The sequence below is a fragment of the Molothrus aeneus genome, chromosome Z (assembly GCF_037042795.1).
Source record: "Molothrus aeneus isolate 106 chromosome Z, BPBGC_Maene_1.0, whole genome shotgun sequence".
In the NCBI taxonomy this organism is placed as follows: domain Eukaryota; kingdom Metazoa; phylum Chordata; class Aves; order Passeriformes; family Icteridae; genus Molothrus; species Molothrus aeneus.
The window spans coordinates 68,724,963-68,737,180 of NC_089680.1; the positions used below are offsets into that span (position 1 = coordinate 68,724,963).

General features: G+C 45.3%; 1 protein-coding gene across 2 annotated transcripts; it reads right to left on the reverse strand.

Annotated features, from left to right (window-relative positions):
* DHFR (dihydrofolate reductase) lies at positions 1-12,195 on the reverse strand. 2 transcript variants are annotated; one of them, XM_066569128.1, is made up of 6 exons: positions 12,064-12,195; positions 11,534-11,583; positions 9,993-10,098; positions 8,948-9,074; positions 1,728-1,843; positions 1-181 (listed from the first exon to the last, which is right to left on the reverse strand). In XM_066569128.1, the coding sequence occupies exons 1-6, from the start codon at positions 12,147-12,149 to the stop codon at positions 94-96; spliced, it is 573 nt and encodes a 190-aa protein (XP_066425225.1). In that variant the 5' UTR covers positions 12,150-12,195; the 3' UTR covers positions 1-93. The 2 variants fall into 2 exon arrangements, with proteins under 2 accessions (XP_066425225.1, XP_066425226.1); XM_066569129.1 differs by lacking the exon at positions 11,534-11,583 and having other exon boundaries at positions 12,064-12,168.
* Between the last annotated feature and the right edge of the window lie 23 nt (positions 12,196-12,218).

A 12,218-nucleotide genomic window follows, 5' to 3' on the forward strand; every position in this document is an offset into this window, starting at 1 on the left:
TGATTTTCTTAAAAATTTTAATGTATCTTTACACTCAGTAAAACTTCATGGTTTAAAATACTTGCCCTTACACAGAAGTACAAAATGCCTCCCTTATTGTGCCATGACAGTTTTTTCATACACTTCAAATTTGTACTGGATCCCATTCTCTTCTTGGATATCAGCAGGGACACCTGGGTACCTAGGGAGAGAGGAGAAGAAAAAAAAAGCCAACAAGCAGGTAAGAATATCATTATGATTCACCTGTAATTTATCCAATCAACCAGAAAAGCAAGTTATTTGGAAAAAAAAAAATGAAAACATTGACTTTTAGAACAGGTACACCATTTTTAGGACTCGTATTAACTACTATCCATGATTTATATGCACATAATACCCAACATTTTTTATTAAAGCCTCCAATATGTTATTCAAAATGTCAGGCAAGGAAAACGAGATTATGGAACACTTTGGTTTTTTCCTTGCCTTGCTTTTCCTAAGTTGGTTTAGAAGAAATGCTAAGGACAAGGCTTTTTACAAGTCTGCAAGAGATTACTAAACAGGTGACTGCTACCACAGAAAGAGTTCCTCTATATTCCAGGTTTTCTAAACCACTTCTTATTAATAGACACTTTCAAAAATCTTTTCATCTCTCCGCAAAAGAAGGATTTTGTATGAGTAATACTGACTTTGAGGGAGAGATAAATTTTAAATTTATTTGCTAAGGTTTGGCATCGTCAGGTTTCCACTTCAGTGAGGAAATTACCTGTTATTTGACAAAATCATGTTCTAACACCAATGTTCATTTCAGTACATTGGCCAAAAACAACGTATAGCTAGGAACAGCCGAGAGGGAGCGTTGGGGTCAGATCTCAAGACGCTCAAATGAGCACAGAGTAGTTCACAATATATTGGGAGCTGGAGAAGATGACTCATCCTCCCCACCCACCTTGTCTGTCCAGCATCCCTCTTCCCTGCCCCTGCCTATCCTCCCCCAGAGCCGTGCTAATCCATTCCTGTGCCCCCCGAGGAGAGTTTCACTCCTCATACTCTCTATTTCTTCCATTGCTGCTCTGTAACCAGCTGAGAGCCAAAACAGGAGCAGCAGGAGGAAAACAGGTTTGGTCCTCCCTGGTTTTGAGGCAGGTGTCTGAATTTTTGCTGCTCCTCAGTGCCTGTTGGGTGTAATCTTGTTGGAGAGAACATAAAAGCGCAACAGAAATATGACAAAGATAATGTAGAAGAAACCACAGAGAATGGCAGAAATGGTAAGTTTTTGTACACCTTTTCCTACTGCATTTATTAGGAAGAAGGAATTTTCTCAAGAGGGAAGGAATAACCTTAGAAATACATAAAACTCAAGCCTCTACACCCAAGTCCATTTAATTTGTCTTTGGCAATTTTATAAAAGACATTCAGAGGCCAAATACAATTTACTAACATACTGAGAGTTACAAAGCTTAGTAAATATTTGAGTAATTCTAAACCAGGAAACAATAGGAAAAAGCTATTTTTGCAGCACACTGACATAGACAATTCTTTACTGTGAAGATCATAGGAAAGGTGAAGAACACAGCAAGTTCCAAGAAAATCTGTGTAGAGTGTGGTGCCATTCCAGGTTGTAAGTGAAGCATGATTCTGGGGAAAAATTCACCTCAAACTCAAACCAACATGGCCTTAATATGACCCTTAAAACATTCAAATTAGATTACTCTGAAGACAAGCCTGGTACTCATTTTGGTACTTACTCTGTTAGAAGCTTGTAGTCTTTATGGTCAATTTCTGGAAAAAATGTGTCACTTTCAAACTCTTTCAAGATTCTTGTCACAAACAATCGATGATGAATTGGCTTCTCCATTGCTGCCTTTAGAAACAACAGAAACTCAGTCACAATTTTATGTATCACAGGCTTTTAGCAGAGCTGTGAAAATTACACTCTGAATCTCCTCTTTTAGACTCTGCTGAAGAGCACTTTCTAAAGGGATAATTTCACCCTGTGTCAGTTCCACCTGGTAAATGGCAGCAATACCGAATTCTCAGAGCCTGGGGTATCCAACAGAAGTTAAGAACAAAATTTAAATAACCCTGTGAGAAGAAAGGAACAGTAGGCCCAGTAGCAACAAGCAATTTCTGAATCACACCTCTCTGGGAGACAGGAAGGTTTAAGTGGTGAGAGATGCCCACACCACAAGGTAATTTGTTCTGATGCTTAATACCATATCACTGCTAGGGATTTGTGCTGTATTTTTTGGAATTCCAGATATCAATCTACCCCTTGGTTTAACTTCAAAGTTGGATCTGTTGCTCTTCTCTGGAAATGCTCCAGCACCTCAATGTCTTTCTTGCTGTGAGGTGCTTAAAACTGATCACAGCATTCGAGGTGCAGCATCTCTGGATGCTGAAAGCTTTTACATTTCCAAGGTCCTCAGATGAAATTGTTCTAAGATACTATTTGTTAGGTGAGGCTTTCACCAGCAAATTCAGGAGTTAGGAATATACATTTTGTTTTGAGATTGAAAATGGCAACTCTTCCAGAACTTGTGGGTATTACAATAACCCATGAGAAGCAACACTAGGGCTAGTTACAATACATTTTTGAAAAGCTTGTAGCTGTTCCTCTCCGTCGCTTAAACTGGCAACGAGCAGTGCTTTTTGTGGAAGGTGACTCACCATGCAGCAGGCTATTAGCTACTACTTCAACAAGCACAGGAACCAAGTAATAACAAATGGAATCCAATAAAATTAATTAACCACTGCTGAGAGGCTAATTTGTAGAAAAGCTGCTCTACTAGAGATCAGTTAGAAATGAAAGAGGCAAGTCACAGCAGACAAGCATCGAACGGCACTGAACTGGTGTCCATCCAGTTTGTACACAAATACTAGTATTCTTCTTCGTTAAGGACAGGGAGATAAGAAGAGTCACACTTGCAAAATGACAGAATAATAATCTGCTTCACAAATAAAAACATGTGTTCTGTAAACAGAGACACTTCTGCTTTGTAGTAGAAGAACAAATCAAGTTCCTATCCAACCCTGTGGGGAATTCAGCTTCATCAAGAACTCTCTACCAGCACAACAGGCCAGGGAGGAGCACAGGGAGGGACCAACCACAGGCGGTGCAAAGAAAGTTAAATTTAATCCCAGGGAGACCAGCTGGTGACCTCTGCTCTAGGGCGATGGTTTCATTAGCTGAATGAGCCAGCCAGCTGTGTCACTGTCCCCACATTCACAGAAGAAGTGCAGATGCTTCCTCAGCTGGCCAGACTGGCTCTGGAGGCCGTGTGTGTAGGTGGCCCGTGACCAGTAAACAGCAAAGAGAAAAGAGCTTGGGGAAGAGCAACAGGCTCAGGCTGGCTTCAGGCCACGTACTGCTCCTCAGCAGCTGGGACTGCCCCTGGCAGGGAGCCTGCAAGGGGCAAGGACAAACACACTTTTCCACTTGCTCTGCTCTGTTCAGGGCAACTTTCCCCCACTGCTTTGGGATTCCAGCACTTAAATCAGCCACTGGCTGCCCTCCCGACCCAGCCCCAGCCTCTGCCCACAGCCCTGCCTGTTAGAAGTCTCATATGACTGTAGGATTGGTCAACAGATCACAGCTTAACTGTAATTTAGAAGGCATTATAAATTAAAAATCTGGAATTTCACAACGTGTCTTTGAAAAAATGTAACTGAGAAGTTTATATAAGATAAAGACACAATCTATAAATTAGGAACATAAAAACATAGATCACTAAACACAGATAATCAAGAAATAAAATATAGATTTTGATTTGAATCTCAAAACTTTAATATTTCATTCAACAAAACCAGCTGAAAAGCCAATATTCTCACATAATCACCCCCAGGCTATGGCTGACCTGGTTATGGTCACGGGGGCAGACCCTGCCCCACCACCCTGAGCCCTGTCACTCCAGTTACTGCCCATGGGGACAGCTCCTGTTCCCTTGGGAACACCTGGTCCCCCCTGTTCTTCAGAGGAAACTTCAGAAAACTTCAGAGAAATAAATTCTGTGTCAAACATGAAACTTTCCACAGGTGGAGCCTCCAAAGGAGCCTGTTCAGGGAGGCCTGGACTCTGACACTGCCTCGGTGAAATACTGCTGAGGACATGGCAGGGTGGCAAAGGAGTTTTGTCATAGTGTTGTTCTTTCCACAAGGAATAAAGTAGGTCCTCACCGATATTCATTTCAGTCTTGCCCTGTCCAGCCCATTCCGCTGGTTTCACCATTTTTTTTGGGACTGAAGAGAAATTAGAGGCACAGAGCTGAGCTGGTGGAATGCTGACATACTCACTCAACATCATAAAACCATACCATACACATAAGGAAATTGACACCTGCCTCTGCTGGTTTCTGTGGATTTGTGTGTGTTTTTGTTGTTGTTGGTTTTGTTTGGTTTTCTTAAAATCCTATTTAATATTTAAGGATGTGATGGACTTACAGGTCTTACTCCCAGCAAAAACTCAATGTTGTTTTTGACCCGTCTAAATCACACAGTTTAAATGTAGTTAAAAGAGACCGATACAATTTATACTGAGTGGACTCAGAGTAACCTAGTCTAGTGGAAGGTGTCCCAGTCCATGACAAGAGGCTTGGAATGACGTGAGCCTTTAAACCCTTTCCAGCCTAATCCCTTCTGTGGGCCCCTGACCCCGCCAGGGTGTCCAGAGAGCACTATTTTCCAGAGTCAAGGCCAAGACCTGAACCTCTCAAGAGACAATACCTCCACACAGGTGCACCAGTGTCTTAACTGAGAACAGAAACCTGGTTTTGAAATCACAGGATTGTAGAATCTCCAAGGTTTAAGAGATTTCCAAGACCACTGAGCCCAACTATCAACGATTCTTCCAACTCTCCCCACTCACCATGCTTGAGGTGTAGGTGGGAGCAGCTTTGATATCCATGAATGAAATTTCTTGGGGATGAAGCAGAGCCAGAAGCTGTGCTCCAGTACATCTGATGAGCCCTAACAGCTGTGGGGGACTCCAGGGCCAGCATCAAAGAGTGAGCCAGCACCACAAGCCCCCAGCACACAAGAAGCACTCACAAGCCAGCAGACCGCCCCCCAAACATGAAGTGGTCACACAAAATCAGACTGCCTGCCATGTGTGTAACAGCTTCAGAACTGCTGTAACCCACTGCTGGGCTCCTCCTTCCTCATCCAGGCAAACAACAGCAACCCCAGCTCCTCCTGGAGCTCGGGAGATCCAGAAGAGTGCACAGGGGATCCAGGGGGCATTGCAAGGAAATTTACCTGGCAAGCCTGTGCTGTAGAAGGCCAAAAGCTTCCCTGGGGGCATTGCTACTGCCCTGTGGCTACATTAGGAGATAATAAACCTGATGAGGGATCAGTGTCCAGCCAAATTCAAGATGACACCCACATGAGTTTTCCTGAACTCTCACTGAACTGATGGAGCTGTTTTCAATCTTTCCTGCCCTAACTTGCCAATACCAACACTCCACCCAGCCTCTCCCTGTCCCCACTGCTCCCCATTTCGCTGTTGCAGAGGGCAGGTAGGTTTCCTAGACTGTGTGAGCACAGCATCAGTGTGACCTACATGAGGGCTTGGATGGCCACCACAGCTCACAAAGGGCCTGAAGCAGCTGATGCCAATCCTCCCATGCCCTGCAGAGAACTGTGTCCTTGAGAGCCAAGGGGCAGTGGGAGAGATGGCCAGAACCAACAGAGGGATGCTCTGTGTCCTTGTAAGTGTTCACAGCTTTGGCCCTCCCTCTCCTGCAGTCTGAGGAGGAAAAGGATGGGAACAGCAGCAAACCCCTGCCTCCATCCCACTCCTGGTAGGCAGCATCCTGTCCCAAAATGCTGTCTTGGAGCACATGCTGTAGTGCCTTGGCTTGCCCCAGCTCCTGAAGGCTGGACAGGGCATTGCAGCCACCTGTACCCGAGACTGACTGGACACTCATGTCCCAAAGGTGCACTCAGACAGCTGGGCAGCCGCTGCCCCCTGGCCCAGCTCCCTGGCTGAGGGCAGGCCGGGCTGGTGCTCCAGCATGGTGTCTGGGCCAAGCAGAGGGCACAGCAGCCCAGACATCCTGAACGGCCCAGGCCACCCCCCAGGGGTGCAGGAAACAAAAACCAGCAAAGCCTGGAAGGTCATGGCACACTCTCTGCTCACACCATCTACAGAAACAGGCCTGCAGGATTGCTCCCAGAGCTCGGTGACAACAGCCCTGACCAGGGTGGAGCTCCCCAAGGCAAACTGATGGTACTGTGCTAAGGCGAGCAGCTGTGTTAAAAGGCTCCGCAGGACAATAAGCCACTGTCTGAAATAACGATATGGGCCCCGGAGGGGCTGTCTGGCAATGGCAAAGCTGCTGCTGCAGCTTCTGACACACACCCTCACATCCTGTGCATTCTGCATCTGCTTCCCATTCCCTGGAATCCCACTCCAACGGAATGTCACCAGACTGAGCTCACTGTGCCCAGGACCACAGACCGAGCTGGGCACAGCAGCTGCAGTGCTGTCCCCAGGATCCCCACATCTTCCCACTCCTCCTCTGACACCCACAGCAGCCCCTGACAGGCTCTCAGAGCACATGGCTGCCTGTGGTTCCACTCTGCAGCGATCCCGACGGAAAACCACTGTGCCACAGGGAGCCAGCAACCCACAGAACAACTACCCTGCACACGCCATGCTCCTTGCACCCAGCATGACAGGGACAGACTGAAATCCATAACAGTGAGCCTGGAGGCAGATCCCACTGGGAACCTGCAAATCTGCCACCTGCAAGAGCTTCCCCTGGTCTAAAAGGGCAGCAAGGAACTCTCATGGGAACATTCTTCCTGTTTGACAGTAGAAAGCAGAAACAGACTTGGTTTTCTTCTGTAAGAGAGTCCTGTCACAGCCTGAATAATCAAAATCGGGTAGGTCTTTCTATAGAGAAGCACAGACCTGTATTAATGAACAAAATCAGGTCTCAACATTTGAGCCACACAAACTAGTGAAATCAAAATGATGCTTTAAAACCAAATACCTACAACTACTGAATAAAATTATTCTCTTCAATTACCAATTGCTATTTTATTTCCCACACATTTCCACATAGTATACTGGAAATATTCCTGTAAAATCCTTTGTGCATCTTTAATACAGGCAGTAAAAATATTACTTGTAGTTTTGGCAGATGTGCATGGTCCCCATAAAACCCTTTCAATTAACATCACAAAGGTAGTTTGAGTGCAGGAATCTGTATAGAACTGTCAGATTTCTCCCTAACTTTCCTTTGAAATGTCTTGGGCAGATGCTTGAAAGCGAAGAAACAGCCAAAATTTTCAAACTACAAAAGGGTTTGGGCTGGACAGAACCTTAAAGCTCATCCTGTTACATGGGCAGGGACACCTCCCAGTGTCCCAGTGCCCAGCCTGGCCTTGGGCAGTGCCAGGGATGCAGGGGCAGCCCCAGCTGCTCTGGGCACCCTGTGCCAGGGCCTGCCCACCCTGCCAGGGAACAATTCCTCATTGCCAAGATCCCAGCCAGCCCTGCCCTCTGGCACTGGCAGCCATTGCCTGGCTGCTGTCCCTGCAGCCCTTGTCCCCAGTCCCTCTGCAGCTCTCCTGGAGCCCCTTTGGGCCCTGGAAGGGGCTCTGAGCTCTCCCTGGAGCCTTCTCTTGTCCACACTGGGCATTCCCATCTCTCTCAATGCTTGTCCATGTCCAGGATAGCCAGGTCTCCCATTACTTTACACATTCCCTTGTACTGATCAGCACAAACAGTACATTCCAATTTATTCTCGATCAAAACTGCCAATTTATCATGTGAGTATTGGTGAGGAATGGTCTAAAAAAAGGCATTATTTCCTCCCAAATATCAGAAGCCTCCAAGACAGATGCTCTTGGAAGAAGCAGCAGAAGCAGCAGCTCTTTACAGCTGAGCCTGTGGCAGGGAAGGGGCAAATGCTGCTGCTCAGAGCTGGCTCTGGCTCTGCCCTCTCCAGAAACCCTCTGCATGGCACAGGCACCATCATGGCAGAAAGCCAAGGACATTTCTTCCGTAGGATAACATCTGATTACAGGCTGAGTAAGTTTGCACATGGAACACATGGTGGACTTCACCACGAGGAACAACAGTGTTATTTCATATGCACCTCATCTTCTAACAGTCTTAGAAATCACCAACTACTTCATTTCTTTACTGTGAAAGATGCGTTTCCTCAGACACAGAGGTTAATGAAAAGCACGAAGTGTAAAGGCAAGAAGTACCAGAAAAATGCATTTTCCTACCCTGTACACAGGGCACAGTATCAGCCCTGATTCCTCACCAGGTGCATTATGGCACTGTCATCACACATCTCACATCTGAGTGCCCAACAACAACTGCAGTGTATCTCCCAGCATGCCTGTAATGACTACAGGACAGCAGCACTGTTCCCTTTTCTGTTAAATACAATTTGCTTTACAATTCTTGACCCAGGGAGTGGGAGCACTGCTGGATGGGAAAGCAGAGTGAGTGTGACCTTTTGTTGTGTGGTTATCTCCTGTTATTGCAACACCATGACCTGCCAGCTCTCTCTAAATCCTATTTTCTTCTCCATTTACATGTACAAAGTGTCATACTCTGGGCTAAACATGCTGGAGCACTTTTCCTTCTTTTTCTTTTCACACCCTTTGCAGGGTCAGTCAGCAATCTCAGTAAAATAAACACAAAACCATGGGCTCAGTAAAATAAACATAATAATATGGGCTTTTTCTGAAGAATCCAGCAATTTAGGTATTTATGAAAAGCTCTCAAAAGCACAATAACAGTGTGACACTGGCCCACTGGCAGGAGCTTCTAGACAGGTATTCTGAGCTTGAGAGTTGAGATCCTGCTCTCTGAGACCTGTTCTGTTGCAATCACTGCAGTTTCCTGGTAATGTGAAGGGAAAGCACCCCCTAAAGCAGCAGTAATAGGAACTTCATCCTCATCCCATCAGAGAAAATGAGTAATTTAGGAGGAGGCTAAATGTACCTTGTACACTGAAGTGCCTCCCACGATCCAAACCATGTCTACTTTACTTTTTAACTCTGGTGAATCCAAAAGAGCTAGAGCATCATCCAGACTTTTGGAAAGATGATGTGCTCCTTTCGGGGTTTCCCTAGAAAAAGCAAAGATCTATTACTAAATAAATCAAGGACAATTCATCATGATCATCAATACACTCTAGACTCAGAATGTGCTTTGCTGAATTAACAAATAACTACATGCTGCATGTCAGTTAATTATTTTGAAGTGCCTGTTATTGCTAAACTATGTTAAAAGTCTCATCTGACTGTAGGATTGTTCAACAGATCACAGCTTAACTGGAATTTAGAAGGCATTCTGAATAAGGAATCTGGAATTTCACAGCATGTTTCTGAAAAAGTGTAACTGAGAAATTTACATATCTATAAGATAAAGACAATCTATAAATTAAACATAGATCATTCAATACAGATAATCAAGAAATAAAATGTAGATTTTTAATTGAATTTCAGAATGTTAACATTTCATTCAACAAAACCAGCTGAAAAGCCAATATTCTCACATAATCACCTGCCAATCCACCAACATCCTCCAAAGCAATAAAGCACTGAAAGTGGACATTTGTGTTTAAAAATATTTGCGTGACTGTGGGTGATGCATTCAAGAAGTGAGTTCTGAAAAAGGACAGTTCATCCACAAATCCTAATAAAAATGAACTTCAAAAAATGAACTTTGGGCCACCAGTGTAAGGAGGAACTAGGGAAATACAGTGAAATACATGAGTCAGAAACACTATTGAAAAATGTCAAATGGTGAGTAGAGCGAAAAGCAGTACTCATGATGCAAAGTAATGACAATTACCTTTGAATGAATTTTTAAATATTCAAAATTAAGAGTAAGGTAGTCATAACACTCAGAACCAATAGCAGAAATGCTTTCTAAACAGGGATCAAAAATGCTACATTTGGAACTACTGTATGCTGTAACATTACAGACATTTTTTGCTGCAGGTTTTTATTTGTTTTACAGGGCCCTTATTTATCATACTTACTTGAGCTCCCTGCTGAGCACAATATTAATCCTGTCTCTTAAAGGACGGTTCTTCTCAGGGATAGAGAACCACGTTTTTTTACCCATTATCACTGCATTCTGTTTACCTGAGCAGGAGAGAATGGATTTGAATTGTTTAGAGACACTGATGGACTTGCCCTGCCTTGCCAAGCCCCTCTGCAGCAGCTAGCAAAAGCACCAGCTCAGGCCCCAGTTCTCAAATGAGAACTGATTTATAAACCCACAACAATTTCTAGCAGAAGAACCACTCAAATTAAAGCCAAAGTGCTAAAGGTGATCAACCATACCCTAACATTCACACATAAATATGATTTCTCACCTAACCCAAGCATTCATAACCTGATTACCTCTCATATGTAAATCTGCTAAGGAAAGGAATGTTTCTCTTTATGAGGAAAAGGAGTTATCAGAGAAAAAATCCACAACGCCAACATGGTCACTCCTTCCATGTTGTTTCCAGGCTGAGACACAACAGCGGCAAAGGTGACATCCCTGGTGTGGAGATTTATGGCAGCATAATCCATTAAGAAGTCTGGTTATGAAGCACTTTACCTGCCCGGCATCTGAGATCACAGCTTATCAAAAGATCTGCAGGCAGGACAGAGCAAAATGTTTCTTTGTAATTATATTTCAAACATCTTTTTTCTTGATCACAGCTTATTTCTGCCAGGTAAGATGCAACTTGCAGACATCTAAAAAGACTGACAACTGTCAGTTGTGTTCCGTCCTTTTTTAGTACGTACAGGGCTGCGAAGGGTTGAACCAGGTCTTCTAAATGTATGTATAAGTCTTTCACTCAGAACTGTTTCAAAATGAGATCAGGCATTCCTTGTGGACTATGTGACAGACATTCCAATCAGAAAATTGAATAAGTCACCTAATCAAAACAATATTTCAAGGCGGAAAATGGAGTATGGCACCTAATCAAAATGTAGGAACACATAAAGCTGACCAAAAGTGAGTTTTTACCAAACAGGTGAATTTTAACAGCATAAAAAAAACCCTGAACAAACCATGAAAAAGTGACCATGTTGACAAACAACTGCAGGATTTCTGCGCTATGGTTTGGACTTTCTGGTGCATGGATTTGGCTCAGCACTCAGAAAAACTCGGCAAAATTACTGTCACAAGGGTCAGAGGGGTGGATCGAATGGCCAAGGCTGAGCCACAGCAAACAAGTGAGATAAGCTAATGCAGACTAAAAAAAACAAACCACCTCTGCTAATTAAGCAGCTTGTAAAAACCTTCCCATTTTAACTTGGAGTTTCGTGTAAAGACTTGTTAGGTAAACTTCAGATGAAGTTTTCTATTCTTCTGGTGAAAAAAGGACTTGAAAATTGCTCCCTAAGAGGAGCAATCTGCAACTCCTCTGAAATATCTGCTTCATCCTCTTTCCTCATCTAGCCCGAGCGATTGAAAGGGCTGAAATACAGGTGGGACTTGTCAGGGAAGGCAAGGCAGAGGGCCGAGGCAGGGAAAGGCCGGAGCCGAGCTTGGGGCGCCACACACCCCACGCGTTACCTTCCACACGGGCCGTGCTCGTCATTCTCTGGAAGTACTTGAACTCATTCCTGCCGGGGAAGCACGGACTGCGTTACAACGTGTATAAGAATAAGTTCTCTAGTTTATATATATATATATATATATATATTTTTTTTTTTTTTTAAGTTCTCTCATTTCAACGAAAAATCCCCACTCGTAATGGGTGTGTTGCCGGAGGCCGGGGAGAGGCGGTTGGACAGAGCTGAGCCGCTGCCTGGCCGAGACGAGACCTTTGTCCCCCAGCTGTGGTCGCATGAGCGATAACCTGCGGCCACGGCATGAAAAGTATTTATGAAAAGCTCTCAAAAGCACAATAACTGTGAAAAACAACCCCACAGCCGCGCTCCCGCCACGCCGCCGCTTTCCCGCCTCACAGAGCATCCCCTCAAGCACTACAGCTCCCAGCGCGCCCCGCGCGACCCCGCCGAGCCCGCCTGCTGCCGCGCGGCACGGGGCACGCTGGGGGCTGTAGTGCGGGCGGGGGGCGCAGCGGCGGGGGGCCGCGGTACCTGAGCGGCGGCCAGGGCAGCCGCCCGTCCTTGCCGATGCCCATGTTCTGGCTGACGGCCACGATGGAGTTGAGCGAGCGCACCATGGCCGGGCCGCTCCGCTCCGCGCCGGGGCCGTGCCGCGGCCGTGCCGTGGCGGGGCGGGCCGGGGCGGG

Excerpts from the sequence above, each read along its gene's own strand:
- DHFR (XM_066569128.1), bottom strand. The coding sequence starts at position 12,149 with ATGGTGCGCTCGCTCAACTCCATCGTGGCCGTCAGCCAGAACATGGGC. Across the intron at positions 11,584-12,063 it reads CTGCCCTGGCCGCCGCTCAG|GAATGAGTTCAAGTACTTCC; the intron begins GTACCGCGGCCC and ends CTTCCCCGGCAG. Across the intron at positions 1,844-8,947 it reads GAGGCACTTCAGTGTACAAG|GCAGCAATGGAGAAGCCAAT; the intron begins GTACATTTAGCC and ends TTGTTTCTAAAG.